Genomic DNA, 21,326 nt, shown 5'->3' on the forward strand with positions numbered 1-21,326 from the left:
GTCCTCTGTGTGTGGACACGCTGCAGCTCGACAGTTGGTCTGACAGAGTTACTGTGGCTGGTTAAAGTTGGACAGTGGTGATGAAAGGCTCCTGGAAGCAGAACTATGGACCTGCTCTTCAGATATTTTATGCAGAACTCTTAACAGATGAACAGACAGAAGACAGTTTCACATAGACCAGAGCAGAGGACCAATTATATTTTAAAAGGAGATTATTACTGGAATCATCTGCTGGTGAGTCAAATGGCAGAGGAATATGAACAGTCTGGTGCGTCAGAATTCATTAAAGGTAAGTCACACCTGATGAACATATTTTATCATGAGTATTAATCATAATACTCGTACTGTAACTCGTGTTGTATAAAAATATAACTGACATGCTGAGATGGAGAAGCTGGAAGTGAGTTTGGGTAGCTATAAAAATTGCTTTGAATATGAAGACTATGGAAAATATGTGCTTTTAAACCAAAATAACACATTATAACACATTATAAGTAGTATAATAACAGTCCTAAACAACTGAAGTAGCTGGAGACTTGACAACCAAAGAAACATCAGATGTCTCCATACAGCTCGTCTGCTGTAATCACAGTCTGCAGAAGAGAAGAGATCACAACCTGATCTGAAAAGATGTTATGTACACCCTCGACGTGCGGTCGAGCTTGTGCACTCCATTCAGAGTGGGTTTAGCAGTGAATCAGAATCAGAATCAGAATCAGAAATCCTTTATTTGTCCCGCAAATGGGGAAATTCCTTAGTCACAGCAGCCAAAGGACAGTATCACACTTAAACAATAATAAAAAGTAAAAAATAAACAATATAATAAGAGATAAGAAATAGAATTAACTCGTATATACATAGTATTTACAATATGAACTTTATGAAGACTTTAAATAGGGTGTAAATAACATCTTCTCACACTGATTCAAACTAAAACTATCTGCATGGCTTGATACGACTAGAGGTAGGTGAGAAAGACAAACATTTATTAAATAGTTTAATTATTTTAACTTGCATTCATAAATTCATCATTAGTTATACTGGCCAGATCCCAAATTGATTTGAAAAGCCTAACCCACACATTATTATTTTCAGATTTTATAAGTTCAGGGTAAGAATATCAGGATAAACCAATCAGAGGCAGTTTAGGGCGGGGCTTAGCAGGAGAAGCAGTGGGATCCATAATGATGAAATGTCTCCTGAACTCCAAACACCATCACAAATAATACAATGCTCTCTCTCTCTCTCTCTATGTGTATGTGTGTGTGTGTGTGTGTGTGTGTGTGTGTGTGTGCTGTACACCACAGACCGGCTGTATTTTGCCTCTCTACGTGTCAAACCAAAGAACACAGCCAACACACACTACTTCAGCACAGATGAGGAGTTCATATATGAGAGGTAAGCCTCTGGGAGAGCTGCTGGATCACATTCATATCACTCATCAGTTCTTCAGCAGGCAGGGCTTTACTGGACCTGCCCTGTGGGTCACTGGCCTGTTCCTCCCACTCTGTTCATGTGTACAATCGGCCTGGTTAATGCCAGGTTTTAGTGCATTCAATAGAAAAGATCAAAACATTGAAGGACTTCAGTCAGTAAAGTTAAAGAAACTGTCACAAGTGTGAATGCAGGAGAATGACCATCGAATGGCAAGGTGAAACTCATCAGTAAACAGACTTTTTTCATCATCCACTGTGAAATTCTGGTATTTCTTAGCCCACCTCAAGTGTTTGTCCTTGTTTCCTCCTGAGAAGTGGTTTAGAAACTGCTGCTCGTCCTCTGAGACACTACAAGACAGCTTCTTCTGACAGGACGACTGCTGATTGGATTGTTCAGGTGTTCTGTGATTGGTATCTGTGATGAAGTTTCATTTCCATCGGTCAGTGAACTAAGCTTGATGTATTGATCTTCTCATGGTGTGTTCACTTTGGCTCTACAACTGATCCAGACCAAGAGACTTTCCTCAGTGCAGCTCAGTGCAGCTCAGTGCAGCTGTCATTAAAGCAGAAGGGGGACAAACCAGATACTGAGATACTATCAACCCACCTGAACACATATGGGAGATTTTGGAGCTAAGTGTTCAGCAGCACTCTCTGGATGACACAGGGATGACATCATCTGCTGTCTATCCCTCCTGACTCATTCCAGCACAGTCTGCTGCCGAGGAAGTAGCCTTGTCTCGGCTAATCCCCCCACATCTCTCATCCTCTCGTCTGCCCTTTAGCTTCTTTTATGGTGTAGCACAAATATAGCATTGTAATCCTTACTTCCAGTCAGAGTAAAAAATGTGTTTGTGGGAGAAGTAAGCTGGTGAGAAGATACACATTTGTTCACCTGTCCGGCCTATAAGTGAAGCCCATACATTCCCGTGAGTGTTCAGCCTGTGGTTGTCATCCCACAGTAACATATAGGTCAAGATGAGATCAGCGGCTGTGTCCTAGACATGCAGAGGGATTTGGGGCAAACGTCACCATGCAGACGTCATTCACTTTAAACTTCCACTGAAGTCAAGTCAATGTTGCAGTTTTTTTTAGGACATATGCCTGCCCTATATATCTCCTGTATGCCAGCATCAGGCCCTACAATTAAAACAATAAATACATTAAAAAAAATTGTTTTGTAGGTTTTCTTAATGGTAGTTTAGAGTAATTTCCTGGAAATTGTAAAAGAAATGCTGACAACTGCTGGGATTCATCTAATATTCATGAACACAAGGAATATCAATTCAATAGCTTTTGCTAATTGAAACTTAATACCAACAAAAAGTAGTTCCCGATGGAGACAGACTTGTTCGAGCTTCAGCAGGACAGCAGCAGCTCTGTGACATTAGCATGGTGGGATGCCATATTTTTTAAAATCAGCTCCCTCAGTGCAGCTCCAGTACAGAGCTGGACTCACAGAATCAGTATACATGTTCAGTGTGGCTCTGCACAGTGTGTCCTGCCTCATCATGCTGATATCTGTCTATGGAGACAGAACCTGTGGTTTATAAACTATGACTCATAAAAGACCTTGTCCCAGTTTCCACCATGTGTCCTCATGTAGATTTGATCCATTTATTGATTATGTAGTAAAAATGTACCTTTTTAAACAACCTCTAAGTTCATCATAATACTAGACACATCTAAACAAGAAAATAATCTGTCCGAGCATATGTGACAACATTTTAGTAACAACATGTGAAGTTAAAAGGAAGAACGATCTAAAGAACAATCTTGAAACGTCTCTGCAACAGGATGAGTGTGAACGCGTCCCTGTGGTTTGTTTCTGCATTTTGGAAAAGTTCCAGGTGAGATAGAAATAAATGGAATTATAGTGATCCAGATGAGATGAGATCAAAACATGGATTTTATTATGCAGGTCATCAAACCACAAAAAAAGGCTTTATTTTGAAAAACGAAGAGGAAATTCAGCCGTGTTCAACACTCAGAGGTCTAAATCAAACAGCTCCAGTTCGGTTCAAGCTTTACATTGATCACCTGCATGACCAGCATCAACTGACACTGAGGCAGAAGAACCCAATAAACTCTTAATATTTATCAAGTCATTCTAATGATCTCCAGTGTCCTCACACCCTCAGGACACCTGTAGTAACATATGTGGGACATTTGTACTTGTAAATTCAATGAGCAGGTTTTTCATGCATGAAAGTGAACAGAAGGTTTTAGTGATGGTCGATATATGACACGTTCCTCTGTTTGTCTGTGGGTTGCAGTTTCTATGCAGACTTCGGGCCGTTCAACCTGGCCATGCTGTACAGATACTGCTGCAAACTCAACAAGAAGCTCAGGGTAAGAGGCAGAGCAGCATACATGACATACCTGATGCACAGCTTTAAGGTGGTACACAGTTTACTCACTGTCTTAGTTGGACATAAAGCGCTGTGGTGTAAACTCACAGTCTGCAGTGTGTGGACATTTGACATTTCAATCACTCGTGCTGAAATGTGCCACTGTTTTGTTGTGTCAGTCGTTCACCATGTCCAGAAAGAAACTGGTCCACTACACCAGCTTTGACCAGAAGAAGAGAGCCAATGATGCTGTTCTCATCGGTGCCTTTGCTGTAAATATCTCTTTATTCATCTGTCTGTTCAACCTTCTGTCCATCCATCTCTACATTATACTTAACACAGTCTCACTGTCCCTGTAGGTAATCTATCTGAAGAGAAGCCCAGAGGAAGCCTACAGGACTCTGATCTCAGGAAACAACACAGCCTACCTGCCCTTTAGGTATTGATCTTAAACACACACACACACACACACACACACACACACACACACACACACATTTTGTTACTGACAGTGTTTCTGTAGCTTTACAAAATATCCACTAACAAGGTGTCTACATTTTACACAAATTCCCATCCTGAACAATCTCACCGTCCTCTGCTGAGAGCCGTAACATCAGAGCCGGAGAGCTTCTATCTCCTCACTTTAAACTGTTAATGTTCAGATCAGGTCCCTCCTGACCCGTCAATTTAATGATCTGAGTACCACAGTGCCCCAACACCCCCCAAGTACACCAGGACAGAGCCAGGCGAGCTGTTTCCCCAGTTTCCAGTTGTTACGCTAATCGAGGCTAACAGACAGCTGGCACTAGCTTTAAATGCAACTGATCTGACAGTGGTATCAGTCTTCTGTGTACACCACAGTTCAAACACCTGACACATTCAAATACACACACGCACACATATTTGAGTTAGAGCAGACTGTCCTGATCTTGCAGCTGCAACACTCTGACATGTGTTGGTCATTTGCAACATACTGACTATGATATACTGAGTTTAATATTCTGTATATTACTGACCATAATATACTGAGTATAATATACTGTATATTACTGACTATAATATACTGAGTATAATATACTGTATATTACTGACTATAATATACTGAGTATAATATACACTGACAATAATATACTGAGTATAATATACTGACTATAATATACTGAGTATAATATACTGGGTATAATATACTGAGTATAACAAGTAAAATACAATTCTCATTGCACCTTTGCTTGTGAGCAGAGCTGCATGATAACATAAAACAATCAAATTGCAATTATTTGGACAGATTTTGCAATATTATTCACAATTAGTGGACTATTATCCTTTTTGCATCATGATTCTCTAAAAATCTATTAAAGCAACACTAGGTAGTTTGGACTCATTACTACCCCCAGCTGGTTGAGAAGCACAATTATCTGTTACCAGTGTCGTAAATGCTGTCGCTGTATGAGCATCACTGGGGAAAATGAATACACGTGAATTTGTTGACGGAGCCGGCGAATCACAAAATCGTCTGAAAAAACCTCACTCGAGTGCCAAAAACAAGCTAGATTCAGAGATGGCAGTTGGTAGTTTGTTAGCATATAGGCTACACAGCACATTAGCATGCTAGAATTATTCTCATACCGAGTTGGTTATAGTGATTGCACCGACTAAGTTACTTCCAAAACACAACGCTTGGGCGTGAATGTGTTTAGTAACGTCTGAAAAAAACGATGTTTTCGGGAGTTACTAAATACAATCGCAAGTTGACATTGTGTTTGGTGTAATAACTACAACTAACTCGGTACGACAACAGTAAGTAGCATGCTAACATTACCGATAACAACAATAGCGTAATGTTACCTCCCGACCACACTGTTCAACAATTACGTTGATTATCTGCATGAACTAAGGAATCTACAACTTTTCAAGACAAGACGTTCATAGTGTTTTAGTAAGTTAGTCATCGTTTACAGTCACTACATGAAAACTTGCAAGCTATCGAAACGGACAGCATTAGATTATCTCCCGGCTTTACTACGGTTATAAACTGTGGACAAATAGTGCCCCAATGAACACCACATAACAACACATCAACTCAAAGTAAAAGTCGGTAAGATAATAAATATATGTATACATGTAATATATGACTTACAAATCCAGTAGCATCAAGGCTAGGTCGCCAAGAACCCATTTCTTACTCAGCTCGCGCCACCGAGTGTAAGCTGGTCCAATATTTATCCGTGTCCGGGCTCTGTTCTATCACTTTCTGTTTTTCTTTTCTTCGCCTCCTCAGACAATACCTTCTTGCTTTTTTCGCTGGCTCGGCCATGGCGTTGGTTTACGAAAAATCCAAGTAGCTGCTGGCTAAATCCACGACAAATAAACATGTGACGTATGCCGTAAAGCAGGTCGCACTAGACGCCTTTACGTCAGATAGGTTCCGACCTGCTCTGGGAAGTTACACAGTGCGGTTGCTGCCGGCGCGACCCCCCTCAGGCTGCAGAGACGTCACCATTCATCCTATTAACCGTTTTTCTACCACTTAACTGAGTTTAGAAACATTATTTTAAGGTCGAAAAACTACCTAGTGTTGCTTTAAAATTTAGGACAGAGTATGTTGTTCACTGTACAGTTTGTGAAGCCCACTGAGATGATGTGATTGTGATTTTGGGCTATATGAATACAAATGATTTGATTTGTAAAAATTCCTCCACCAGTTTCCGCCCATATTTTGCCAAACACAGAGGTCCTGTGGTAATATCAGTCTGCATGTTGGTGATTTGTGGTTTTATTTCTGTTTACTGTTGTCAGACAGCTGAACAATTATGAAATATGATGGTGGATCATAACATGTTGAACAGCAGTCAGCAGCTGTGCTGTGAGATCTACTCTAATGACGTTTATGTTGATGCCTTGACATCATATCCAGGTCATAATGTCAGTGAATATAAGTCACATACAGACTCATCCTGTGTGAATGAGCCACCTGAAACACTGATGTATGGGGGAGTTTGTCAATCACATAATGTCTCCTGGTAACACTGGTCCTGTTCAGATAGGGATGCACACTGCAGGGTGTTTCCAATAACACTGTGACGCAGCTGTAACTGCATGTGTCTGTAGTACTGGGTACTAATACACAATGTGTCATTATGTTGTCTTCCTCGTTGGCCAACAAGTGTCATGTCTTCAGCTTCAATATGGAGGCAAAAACACAATCTTTGTGTGAATTGTAGAAAAAGTCTGATGCACTCAAGACGGTCATGAGTGAAAAAGCCTTTAATTAATCGTGGCATAACATCAGTAAACCATGCGTATGTGTCTCAGACATTCAGGCCTTCACCAGGGCAGCACTACATCTTTGTGTGGTCTGGAAAACTCTCAACTTTTACTTTGATGGATTTGTCAGAAGTCCAGTATCGTTGTATCTTGGCTGTAGATATGGTGAATGTTTGCCCTCACAACAGGAAGGTGAACAGGATCGATGTCAGGGTTTAAAGTTAGCAGACAAAAAGCAGCCATGTATCAGTGCAGAACTGTAGTGATTTAATATTACATCTGCATAAAGTTGGGGAAGGACAGATAAATAGGAATGGTTGAAATTGATGTGGCAGATTCTAACATATCTTCACTTTACTGCTCAAATTTCAACACTGGACTCTATATTTCCCATAATGCAACTGAGCATGTTTGTGTTCAGCCCTCCCTGTCTGCTAAACCCTCAAGTCTACTGAAGCTCCAAACCACCTGAGACTGGTTGAAGCTCAACAGAGCCACAGAGGACGTTTTACAAATGTGCCAAATCCTACACAGTCACAGGCTGAGTAATGCTGTGTGTGTGTGTGTGTGTGTGTGTGTGTGTGTGTTTGTGTTTGTGTCTCACAGGGATGCAGCAGTGGGAGAGTGCTCCTTCAACCTCACTGTCCTTGACTGCTTACAGGGGATACGTAAGGTAAAGTGTGTTGTGGAGTGGAGGGTCGGTCGTCAGAGTGGCGGCCTTCAGGCTGCAAGTGCCTAAAGGCTCCTGTATCATGCAGATATCTGCTGGGGTGACCCAGCACGGGCGCTGTTGCAAAGGGCTAGTGGCACTGGGCTGGACTGACAGCTCTTCCTTTTGAATCCAGGGGCTGTGGACATCATGGGGCTGCTGACGTTCTATGGTGCGGTCCGAAAGAGCTGGTGGATGCTCAGACATGTTTGAGAAGGGGGAGTGGGGCCAGGTATGGGAGGAGCCCATCTTCCACAACCCTTTCATCCAACTTGGCGGCACCTACTCTGGGACCCTGTGGAGCTGTTTTTTGAGGGCTGGCATTGTGACACTGGGCCACCTGAGATGGGCAGACGGGCTGGACTGGAAGACACCACAGCAGCTGGCAGAGGAGTCAGGTGTTAAATCTCTGAGACTTCTAGAGAGGTTGAGAGGGCAGGTTCTGGGCTCGCTGTCTCCATCAGCGCTTGACTCCTTCAGTCAGGTGAGGGGGGAGGAGCCTCCACTTTTCCCGGTGCTGCGGTTGGCGGCAGGTCCAGAAGGTTGGCAGGAAGACTGTCCTTTGCCTCTCTGAGTCTGGGGTTTTTTGAGGGTGTAAAGGGGAAAGTTTTGTATGCAGCGTAATGAAGGTTAGGAACTTTGCAGTATTGAAGGAGGTCAGGGAGCATCAGTGGCAGTGCTACCTTGACACACAGACGATGGCAGGGTTTAGGTGGAAGGTGCTGTATAAGCTCCCTCTGCCTGGCTGTATTGTGACAAGTTTGCAGGCTTTTAAACTCTGTGTGGAAGTGTCCTTACATAGTGTGGGAGTGTCCTTACAGACTCGATAAGGACACGTGCGAGCTCTGAGTTTCAGACTCGTTAGAGCCACTTGTGGGTTGTTGACCCAACCGGCCTTCATGTGGGTTTCTAGGGCTAGGTGAGCCCAGGTGTGAATGGTTGTTAAGGGAACTCTACAGCATTGTACGTGGGTATTAAGTAATGTCTTAGGCCACTTCCTCTGTTCAAAGACGGTCGTTCCAGTTTGACATAGATGGATTCTTTTACTCCTCTTTCAAACCATCTGTCTTCTCTGGACAAGATGTTTACATTTTTGTCCTCAAAGGAACGATTGTCTCCTTCAAGTGGACAGCAGAGTCTTGACCTGAGGAGTTGGCCCTCCTGTGTTGTGCCATTCGTTTATGGAGAGGTTGTTTTGTCTCCCCAGTGTACAAATCTGTGCACATTACTCTGTTTATGCCTGGGTGTTTTGTCCTTAGGACGGACAAGTTTCTGCCTCAGTGTGCTGGTAGGTTTAAAGTGAACCGGGATATGATGTTTATTAATGATCCTCCTGAGTTTCTCAGATGTTCCTGCGACATAAGAAATACCATCATTTTCTTGTCTCCTCCTCTCTGTCTGCTCTGGATCTTTTAGAGGTTTTGACACAGGTCCAGTTTCTGTACACCTCAGTGTTGAGGCTTTGTCTTCTTCAATGTGTACTGCACAGTCCAAGAAGGGCAAACCGTCTCCTCTGACATCTTCCCGTGTGAACTTGATGTTATTGTCCACAGCATTTATATGTTCTGTGAAGGCTTCCACTTCCCTTGTTCTGATTCTGACCCAAGTGTCGTCCACATACCTGAACCAGTGGCTAGGAACAGTTCCTGTGAAGGTAATCAGGGCTCTGCTCTCAGCTTCTTCCATATAGAGGTTGGACACTATTGGGGACACTGGTGAGCCCATGGCACAGCTGTGTTTCTATCTGAAGAAACCTTCACTGTACTGTAAGTAGGCTGTCATACAGAGGTCCAGTAAGGCACAAATGTGGTCTAGGGTGAAGCTGATTCTGCTGGACAGAGTGCTGTCCTGTAGCAGGTGTTTCTTCACCATCTTAATCGCTTCTTGAGTGGGAATGCATGTAAAAAGTGATGAAATCATAAGAAACCATTATTTCATCTTGGTCCAGTCTTAAGGTTTTTCATGTGGTGTTGAGTGTTACTGACCAAAGGAGCTAGGATACTGGCTAAGTGCTTGGATATGTTCTGGGTAACTGAGTTAATGCTGCTGGTGATGTGTCTGAGTGGTGCTCCTTTCTTGTGTATCTTGGGGAGTCCACAGATACATGGGATGTCTTCCCTGGGGTACAGTCTGTAATATAATTGCCTGTCAATGGCTTTGTCCTTTTCCAGTTTTTGCAGATATTCTATAACCATCTTTTTGTAGCTACTGTTAGGATCTCGCCTCAGAGTCTCATAGTTGTTAGCATCACTAAGCAGATCAGTGACTTTGGTGTGGTCGTCCACTGTGTTTAGCACTACAGTGCATCTCCCTTGGTCCGCCGGCAAGATGGTGATAGATGAGAGGTGAAACGTCTTCAAGAAACTGAAACACGTCCAGTTGCCTACGATACAGCGCTTACAATTGTCAACTTCATGTTGGGACAAGCAAAGATGGCTGTTTATGTGAGCAGGAAGAGGAAAATTGATGACTCAGTAGACATTGATCTGACACTATGTAGGATGATCGTAGCCAGAGTAATGACTGATTTTAATTATTACAGAGCGATGAAGGATGTAGATCAGTTCAGCCTGATGTGGGCTCATAGTGATGTGTTGTGCTCTGTGAAAGAAAGCCAGCATTTTCTTTTCTGAGGAGTTATTGTTTAGACCGTAGGGAACATACAGTGATGAGACTAATGCCTCTGCAGGTGTAGCCGTTCTCTTTTCTCTAGGGCTTGTTGTTAATGTCATCTCCACCACAGAGATAGTGACAGGTAGGGTTTTAGTGGTAGAGCAGAAATACAGGACATATGTTTCTATTTCATTAACTTCTATGCTCCAAATCAGGGCTCAGACAGACAGTGTGATTAGAGCCTTTGTGTAGTGATGGAAGGGGATTGGAACTGCACCACAGACTTTACATTAGAGGAACCTTACTTATAGTCATCTGCCACTTTATCACATGTGATCTCAGACTCAAGTGCAGTGGATGTATGGAGGGTCAAACATGCCCAGGTTAGGCATTACACATGGGAACATGAGCGCAGCCAGGCTGGAATTATGGATTTTTATGGATTTATATGTCACAAAGATTTAGCAGGAAACCTGCGAAGGCCCTATTGTATCTGTAAGGATTATTTATTATTCTTCACCTGCCTCTGAGATCCCATATTTGGCAACCTGAACATACCCCAAAACTCACCAAACTCGGAACATACGTCACATGTGGTGAAAAATTTGATAATTCAACATGATTGGGGGTGGGTGTGGCCAGGGGACTCCATAGCGCCACTTAACGTCGGGTCAGGCCGCAAAAATTTTCGCAGATCGTCATGAAATTTACAGGATTCATGGGTCTCAAGGATTTAGCTAGAAATTATTTTTGTCGGAATTTTTGCCGCAACAGGAAGTCAGCCATCTTGAATGGCGTGCAGCGAGTTTAATTTTTCAGACGCTGTTTTCGGGACTTTAGGATGGTCGCAGACTCACCAAATTTGGCACGTACCTTCTAACCCATTAGTACGTTAATTCGATACCACAACTGCCCTCATGTGTGGCACGACAGCTCAGTAGCGCCACCTAACGCCCCGCTTATGGCTTTTCCCATTCAGTTTTTCCATTTCTATGCCTCGTACTTTATTTAACTAGTCCGACAGATTTAACGCCACAGACTTCACAGTCACTAAGTATCATCCTCAGACCTTGATGATGACACCTTGTCAAAAGCTTTCACCTCCGATATACCTGGTGGGTGTGGCGGGGGGTGGTCAATTTCGATGACCCCCTTATGGCTGTTCCCATTGTGTACATATAGACAAACACCTACGGACACCAAATTTTGCACACGCATCACAAGTCACACCCATTGATATCTGGTATGGGTCTGGGCCTTTTAAATTAAAAAATGGCTCCATAGCGCCCCCTGGAATATTTCAAACTTTAAGCCCCGCCTCCTACATGCACATACATGACCGAAATTCGGTAGGCTTATGTATCATGACCAGACGCACAAAAAATCCTCTTGGACCCATACCCTCAGTCCAACGGGAAGTCTGCCATTTTGGTTCAAAGTTGAGATTTCGCCGCCATTTTCACCCATTTCTATGGCTCGTACTTTATTTAACTTGTCCTACAGATTTAAGGCCACAGACTTCACAGTCACTAAGTATCATCTTCAGACCTTGAAGAAGATATGTTGTCAAAAGCATTCGCCTCCGTTATACCTGGTGGGCATGGCAGTGCGTTTAATTTCGATGACCCCCTTATGGCTTTTCCCATTTTATAGGTATTCATTTCTATGCCTCGTATTTTATTTAACTTGTCCTACAGATTTAACGCCACAGACTTCATAGTCACTAAGTATCATCCTCATACCTTGATGATGAAAAGTTGTCAAAAGCTTTCGCCTCCGTTACACCTGATGGGCGTGGCGGGGGGTGGTCAATTTCGATCCCTCGCCATAAGCAGGAATTCCTTACAACTTCAACATACAAGTTCCCATATACACCAAATTGCTCACACATGTAGAGGGTTTAACCCTCAATCCTTCTATGCATCAATACTGCGTCATATCCATAGCGCCACCCACTGGACACAGGAAGTCACTGAAGATGTCACTGTTGTGTTTTCAGTGACACGGATCCCATTTAGGTAGGAACCTTTCCACAGACAATGGGCGAGCACACATCTGGCCGCACGCCCTCTGACAGTGCCACAGCCTGACGTACGTGGGGCGAGGGCCCGTTCATCACTGCTTGCAGTTTTAATTCTTTTTGTCTTTTTATCTATGGCCCTCACTCTGCAAAGAAAAGAATGTACACACACTAATTAATTTCATGTCAGGACCAGCCACATTAGCTATTTGGAAAACAAGGAAAAACCATGTGAGGGGTGACAGGTCAGAGGATGTGGTTCTGATGCTGACTGGGCTGCTGGCAGCTCGGCTCAGGATGGATTTTGAGTTTTTGTGAACATTTGGGGTGTGAAAGATGTTCTGTGTTCGGTCAGAGAACACTTTGGTTCTGAATGTCTGATCTATTTCCTTTAGTTTTTCTGTTTTGGGTTTTTGGTGTAATTTTTTGATAATAGTAAGACTTAATAGTAAATATAATGAAATACAAGTCTATTTAAAATTCTCTCTGTCTCTCTCCTCCAGGCGTTGCAGCATGGTTTCTTTGACTTTGACAGTTTCAATGTTGAGGAATATGAACATTATGAGGTGAGGACACACACACACATGCACGCGCACGCACACACACACACTCAAACACAACTGGTCAGTACTCGTCTGACTACAAAGCTGCTTCCGATTCCAAAATCTTGTCCATTGCCTACAGATATCTGATTATTATATATATTATAGATATTCTAGCAATTAAGTTCTGTTGAGAAACAGATTTTAAAATGAAATTGAAGCAACACAGGCAACAAAGTATCCAGATTTTGTGCCACTTAGTAAACTGATATAGCTCCAAAATGACTAAACCATTTCCCACCATGCAGCAGGGTCACGTAGGTCAAAAACCAAAGAACACACACTAACATCACCTTCTGTCCTTAATGTGAGTGTGTACAGTCAGAATCACTCTACGTCAGATGACATCACAAGTGAAGGAAACCAAATGCACCTTCTCCGACCTTTCACATATCAATAGTTTTTCATGGATTTAAAAGAGAGACTGACATAAAAGATTGAATAAAGGAAGCACTGTAACACTGCCAGCTGCTCACTGCTGCTCACTGCTGCTCTCTGCTGTTTTCTGATGTTGAATGTGACTGGAAAAATACCAGAACAGAATTAAAGGCAAACCGAGCAGCTGGCAACAGGAAACAAGTCAACTGTCTATTGTTAGCAGGTTCACCAGCACCTTAAAAACCTGCATATATACACAATATTATAACATCATTATACTGATCTATGAAAGAAATACTGTGCGTCATCTCTGTGTTTTCAGCGAGTGGAGAACGGGGATATGAACTGGATAGTTCCAGGGAAGATTCTGGCCTTCAGCAGCCCTCACCCTCGCAGTAAGATAGAGAACGGTGAGTCAGATCCATGTCAGACTTCTCCCTCTAAACCACTGGAGTCCCCACAGCTTCTGTAAGGTCTCCAGGAGAATGAGCCATATTTAACTGTATTCATTCTTTTTGAAATCAGCACGTTATGTCATGAGAAGGTTTATTTTGATCAAACACTGACATTTTTACCACCATTAAATGATTACTGACGTGTTCCATGTTATCACTTCACACTGCTCTCACTCAGTACTAATGAATTATAATGACTGTGTTCACAGGTTATCCTCTTCACGCACCAGAGGCGTACTTTGTGTACTTTCACCAAAATAACGTCACAGACGTGGTCCGTCTAAACAGGAAGTTGTATGAAGGCAGGCGGTTTGAGGATGCAGGATTTGAGCACCATGACCTCTTCTTCCTGGATGGGACGACGCCCTCTGACCTCATCTGCAGGCGCTTCCTGCATGTATGTGAGAGTACTGACGGAGCTGTGGCTGTGCACTGTAAAGGTGCGAGTGGATTGAAACCAAACATCATCCAGAGAGTCGAGCTGTCAAACCTTCCTTCATTTATTTAAAGCTCTTAACCTCTTCTTATGAAACCTTTCCTCCACAGCTGGCCTTGGCCGTACTGGCACTCTGATTGGCTGCTACCTGATGAAGCACTTTCGGTTCACTGCAGCTGAGGCCATTGCTTGGATCAGAATATGCCGGCCCGGATCCATCATCGGTCCCCAGCAGAACTTCTTAGAGGAGTAAGTTTCAGTCTCACATGTGACTCTACATAATTAACCAGCAGCTGCTTGTTTCCCCGTGCTGATATGTCGATGATCATGTCAGAGGATTATGGACGAGTCAGAGTTGAGCCTCCAGTCAGAGCACCAGGCACTGACAGCTGCTGGATGGATTACCACTGTGACAGTAATCATCACAAATGAATGTCAATATTCCAGTGAGCTTCACTCTAGTTTAAGATTAAAAGATTAGGGCTGGTGCATTTTTATTTTTGTTTAATTGTGAATACATTTCATGAAAAGATCCAAACCAACGATGAATGTCTCCTCCTCCTTCTGTGTGTATCACAGCCTGGTAGTTCTTCTTTTAACACTCATCAGTGAGCGACATGTTCCTTCATCAATGTCAACACACACAGTGTAGTTCAGTTTGACTAGATCCCACACACACTGTCCTATAGAGCACCAAGTGTGGATTAATCCACCACTGAAAATAGTCCCTAACATTTTCTCCTGTTTCAGTAAATGTTTGTTATAAACCTACAGTGAGCACCTGTTTTATGAAATGACTGTAATGAAACTATATCTACTGTTAAAGATTTATGTCTTCAGTAGAAACTAACAGGTAGGTTTGAGAAGTCAGACAGTGTTCAGAGTCCGACTAACACATTCTCGTTAACAAACCAAAAACACAGAAGTGCACCGGCCTGATCCTTTTACTTCGTAATGTTGATGTTGAAGCTGGGGCTCTGACGACGGCTGTCTCCTCCAGAGCTCTCCAGCTCCAGCAGCTGTCTGCAGGTTAACACTAACAGGGTCACTCATTAATCCATAACATCATGTGTCCCTCCCCTCCAGCCTGTTAGTACAGTTACCTGCACAGAAAGACAGATGAGCCTGTTTGTCAGATATTTGAATTAAAACAGCAGAAACATGTCTGAGAGGTGAAGATCAGTGACTGGAAGTATCTGAGCAGCAGACAGAATGCCGCTACCTGTCACTCAAAGAGGCCACGCCCCTAATTATGCATCATTTTAAGCTTTAATATAATTTAATGGAGTGAGTTATATAAAAATTCACCCCCTGTGCAGTTGTCATGAGCGGGACAGTTAGCTCTAGAGACCAAGGCTGTAAACATGTTTATTTCTGCTGTAGCTGGACATTTTAACATGAACTGCTGTAGCCTCAAGTGGACATTTGAGGAACTGCAGTTTTTGGTACTTCAGTGTTGGCCAACCTGCAGTATTTGAGTCATAGCTACATAGTGCCTATGTACAGCCTGAGAAGAGCCGTGAGCTACAAGTACAAGTCAAGAATTTGACAGACTGAATGCACAGTATTGTTGTTGCTCTCTCTCTCTCTCTCTCTCTCTCTCTCTGTGTGTGTGTGTGTGTGTGTAGGAAACAGCACAGTTTGTGGGTCCAGGGTGACGTCCATCGCTCCAAACAGAAGCTGGTTCAGCAGAGGCTGAGTCGGCGGCAGCAGCTCCAGCAGCAGAGTCGACAGCAGCAGCTTCACTCCCCCGACTCTGAGGGAGGGAGACAGTCAGCCATGTCCCGCCTTCTCTCCAGCATGGATGACCTGTCAATCAACACCACCCTTTACAAATCATACAGCCTTGATGAGGTGAGGGGTGGAGCTTTCTCCCTTTCAGATTATCATGGCAGTAGTAAATCTATAAACTTACACAAAAACTTCAAAAATGTTTTCATTGTGTTTTTACTGTTAATTCTCTGTGTGTGTATAAACACTTGTAGAGTAACAACATGGAGGACAGTCTGACTCAGGGAGACAAACTGAGAGCATTGAAGGGAAAACGACCGCCTCGATCAGCTTCCTCCTCCTTGAGGTACGACATGGTTATAATACGGTTATTCACTTTCTGTACAAAAGCTGATGAGAGGATCAATATCACTGTGTTACATTATTAGCTTAGTTTAACACAAAGACAGGAAACATGTTTTAGCTTGTTTGTTTGGAAAGACTAAACAAATGAGTTATAACTAATAGAGCCCGACCGATAAAGGATTTTTAAGGCCGATACCAATACAAATATTTGGTGATTTAAAAATCCGATATTCCGATATATCGGCCGATATATATATATAAAAAAAAAATAAATCCAGAAAGCGTAACAAAACATAAACAGACTTCCGTAACATTAGTTATTTGTAGTTATTTATGAGTCCTCACTGAAATAATATGATAATGCAGTTTAAAAATAAACTTGTTTGTTTTATTGTCACAACAGAACATCAAAATTACTAGCTAAGTCAGTTTCACTCTCGGCTTACACCTAACAGCAGCAAAACTGGACATGGTAGTCACAAATTTTGTCATGCTTATTTGAGTTAAGAGACCTGATGGGGATGTTCTTTTAATTGTTAATCAAGCAACGTAATTTCTTGTGACAATTGCCAACTTACAATGAACACACTTCAATGATAATCTCAGTCGTGGATAACTGGTTCGCTCTGCCTGACTCTGGCTGGATCAGCTGGTTGTACGGTTTGTGGCGTTCTAAACACGAGTGTTGCCAACAGGGACGTGGTAGAGTGTCCTCTGGTGGACAAATTATGCAACGCCAACACTCATAACATGGTTGAAGGGGTGTTTCATCCGTTTTTATTTTATTTTTTAAATATTAATTTATCGGCCATTATAAATGCCGATACCGAAAATGCCTAATATCAGCCGATAATATCAGCCAGCCAATATATCGGTCGGGCTCTAATAACTAATAAAATATATGTCTTGGTACTTTTATTTGTCTTTTTTTTGCAGTGATGGTATTATATCACAGTACGACAAAAATAACAGGGACACTCAGTCAAACATGATTCTACCTCTTTTCACTCTGTTGGCAATAAAGGTAAGGTAGGTATATGTTAAGAAAGAAAAGACATTTTGAAAATGAACGTTTTTATTGGCTTCAAATAGGAATAAAGATGAGGTCCAGGCCTGTGAGTGTTTTGGAGAACAGCCTGCCTGATAATGTGGGTTTATTAGTAAATGTGATGTGATTCCTTCTCAGAGGGGCTTTTCTATCAAAACATTTACATACTGACATACAGACACACATACTGAGGATCACAGAGCAGAAGGAGGTCTGATGTCACGTTAACAACACTGCCAGCTCAGCTTGTGTTGCAGCCACGTTAGCAGCAGAACGTGCTAACGCTAAGTTCAACAGGTTAACAAAATAAACAGTAACATAAAGCAATGACAAAACTTAGAGATTTGAAGTTTGAACTCAGTAATGATCCATCCTGGAGCTGGAGTTTTAAAGAGCAGCCTGCTATTGGTGCTGGCCCTCGTTGAGAAAGCAGTCTGAAGTAAAACGGTTGGTGCACACATGTCAGAGTTTCCAGTTGTTGTGGGGACATTTCCATCAAGATGAAGTTGATCCACTGGCTCTTCACTTCCTCTGATGGTGGGAGTTGTTGACCCTCCACATCTTGGTGTTACTGAAGTCAGCGTTAGTGAGGAAACAGTAGTTACTGGATGTAACTCCAGTTCTATGAGGACGTGTTTAGCCCTCTGACTGCATATTATCACAGCAGCAGTAAAGCACATTCATTTGAATATACTAAAACACTTACTGACGGTAATGATGCTATTGTAAACATTTTACATAAACATATTGTCATAGTGATGTCACCCAGCCCTGAATATAACACATTAATGACGAGACTTAGAGGTGCTGACTGTTGGCTCTGTGTCCTCCTGCCTCCACTCCTCTCACTGTTTCGTCATTACTTTGAAAATTCAAAATATCAGCAACCACAAAAAATGCTGAATAGTGCTTGCCATGATGCATTTTAGATTAATAATTGTATTTCCTGTCACATCTTCACAATAAAAGCCTGTGTTTTCTTTGTTGAGCACCTTTGATGTGGTGCAGCAGCAGCAGTTACATTAGCAGTAACGTGTTAGCAGTGTTTGCGTTCATTCTAACATGTGAATGTAGGTGAACATCCACAGTTGCTGGTGCTGAATGTGAGGCACAACAGTCTGTGATCATTAGTTCATATAATATTCAAATGAGAATCCAAAATCAGAAAATGAAAAACTGATTCATTATTTCATGATTTCTTTATAAACGTGAGACAAAAAACAAATCTTTTCTTTTTTTCCTACTTTGATTTTAAGTTATTGATCACCACACACATCTGTGCTGTTAGTTTTGGCTGTAATCAGTTGAAGTTCATCGATGTTGAACTCCACACAAAGACAAGATGCAAATTATTGTAATTATTGTAAATTACCATCGTATATGTGTGGAGGTGAATATTCACAACTGCTGTTTTCACACACGTGTTGCCTGAAGAGAGTGAAGAGTAAAAAAAGAGTCATTCCATTAAACTACACACGCCTCATTTCAACTTGAGTGAAGAACACTCACTGAAAACTACTAGAACATGTAATATTACATGTAAATGCATTGAATGACTATTGCAGAAAAAAAACTCTGTAGATGATTATGGAACTGTAAATAGTTTAAACAAATAATAATAATTTAATTTTGTAAAAATCTGGTGGTTATCCTGGTATAACACATACTGTACACAGGTCAGAGTGCATCTGACAACACACAGACAGACACACAGACACAGACAGACAGATGGTTTGTAAAATATGGAGTATGTTATAATGAGCTGATCTCTTTGTGTCTCTTCTTCAGGTTGAATCTGTCCCGGGCATCTCACTGCTCCATCCTCCCTCCACCTAAGTCTCCTAAAGGCCCGCTCTCCTTCTCCTCCTCTTCTAAGAAGCTGGTGCGCAGCTCCTCCTCCTCCTCCACCCAGATACGGAGGTGAGTTGGATCCAAACTGAACCGCTGCAACAGATCAATCAGCTGAAACAGTTCACTGACTCTGTGACTCTGTGACACCATCGTGCATTAGAAATATAAGATTTTTCTTCCCTGATGACACGGGCATATTCCAAGGTGACAATGACACGATTCATTGAGCTCAAATTGTGAAAGAGTGGTTCAGAGAGCATGAGACATCATTATCACCACCACAGAGTCCAGACCTGAGGCTCAGTGAGAATCTTTGGGATGTGCTGGTGAACGTTACGCAGCGGTCCAACCCTCCCATCATCAATACAAGATCTTGGTAAAAAAAAAAAGGCAGTCCAGCAAAATATTAGGGTGTGTCGGGCTGGGCAGTGTATTGTTTTGTCCACAACCCAAAGATATTCAGTTTACTGTCACAGAGGAGGAAAGAAATCAGGAAATGTTCACGTTTAAGAAGCTGGGATCAGAGAATCTTGACTTCATTTTTCATGAAAACATACTCAAGATTATCAGAATAAATGGTGATTAAGTTAATGGTTGATGATGAATGAATAAAGTGTAGCAGCTCTGACTGTGTGCATCTCTCTCCTCAGTCCCTTCAGCCTCAGTCTGTTCAGCACCAGGCCAGCCATCATTCACTGACTGCACAGCTCACACGTTTCCATTCTGCTCACAAGTCGAGTCGACTGATGATGAAAACAAACACTGGACGACCTCCATGTTGTCTGGGCCTTAAACATTTCTGTCATTTACCTTGATGATACTGAAGACAGTTAATGGTAATTATTAGTCTGACAAAGTAACTGCACTGTTAATGTAGAGTCAGCTCAGAGTGGAGAAACATGTCTGTTCCTTTATGAACATGTTGGAGGCTCCAGCAGCTCACTGCTCACCACACTGGCATCAACACTCATCTCTGTGTCTTCAGTAGAATATGAGCTATCATATGTCAGAAGATAAAACACAACATCTTAGAAAAATAATGTCATTTCACATCCTGTATACATCCCAGTGACATGTGTACTGAAACACTGAATTAAACAGTTAGAAGTTATAAGGAGCTAAAATCACCTGGTTGCCAAGTTTCCCATGTTAAGTGTAACACCATGTTCAGAGTATGTAGAGATAAGGACTGGACCAGAGCCATGTGACTGTCAGCTGCAACTGAACTTTTACTAGAACCTTAAATGATAAGTGCACCAGTGTTACACATTAAAGTGTGTTTACTGCTGCATATGTGGAAGAAGTAGTATAAACCTTTTGTGGCTCCGGGGGAAGCTGTGTGTAATCTGATAAATATCCTCCAGTGATGTCACACAGTGGCTCAGCTGCACTGGGGGTAATGTAGTCGTTACCCTTTTTTTTTCAACAACCAAAAAAAAGATCTTAGTTGTTAGTAAATGTTAGTTTTGAATGGAGCAGTATGGACAGTTTGTATACATATACAGTAGGTCAATGCAAATTAAATATTTTTTTAATAATAACACAATATTTTGGGAAATACTTAAAAAACTCTTAAAGGGAACTTCTTGTGTTTAAGTGTGGAGCTCTTAAAGCCACTCATGTGTCACTTTTCTAGACAGATGAAAATATCTGTTTTATGTTTGTGTTTGATGCAACATCATCTTGCTATGCAAATGTCATCCACTTATAAAACTGTACTGTTACTATGACAGATGTTCATCTGGTCCTGGACCAGGTGAGACCGTCACTGCTGATGATTTGAATGTGCTGTCTGGAAGAAAACATGTCATTGAGCTGTGATAAGGTAGCTGCCTTCAGTGTTGCTGCAGAGATTGTTATTTTTAAAATGAACAATAAAATTGTGCTGATGATGATGGTGAATGATTTAGGTTGTATATCAGTGAATGTGTTTCATTTCACATCCCAAACATCTGGTAGACTTTTAAAGCAGATGGTGTTTCTTCTCCTTCTTAAAAAAAAACATGACGGAGATAAGTTGAAGGAGGACTCCCTCCATGCTGTCAGTTTTGTCTCCATCTTCTGTGTTGTCCCAGTAACTGAACATA

General features: G+C 42.0%; 1 protein-coding gene across 1 annotated transcript; it reads left to right on the forward strand.

The window, feature by feature from the left end:
* Window positions 1–243: 243 nt before the first annotated feature.
* On the forward strand, window positions 244–20,564 carry LOC141016933 (dual specificity protein phosphatase CDC14AB-like). Its single transcript, XM_073491529.1, has 15 exons — window positions 244–289; window positions 1,308–1,398; window positions 3,713–3,788; window positions 3,967–4,059; window positions 4,147–4,226; window positions 7,658–7,724; window positions 12,897–12,959; window positions 13,696–13,783; window positions 14,038–14,268; window positions 14,375–14,513; window positions 15,893–15,947; window positions 16,005–16,118; window positions 16,250–16,341; window positions 19,177–19,308; window positions 19,890–20,564. Exons 1-15 carry the CDS (start codon window positions 244–246, stop codon window positions 19,936–19,938), a joined length of 1,416 nt encoding a protein of 471 aa, XP_073347630.1. The 3' UTR covers window positions 19,939–20,564.
* The last annotated feature ends 762 nt before the right edge of the window (window positions 20,565–21,326 follow it).

Source organism: Pagrus major, chromosome 21 (assembly GCF_040436345.1).
Source record: "Pagrus major chromosome 21, Pma_NU_1.0".
Classification (NCBI taxonomy): domain Eukaryota; kingdom Metazoa; phylum Chordata; class Actinopteri; order Spariformes; family Sparidae; genus Pagrus; species Pagrus major.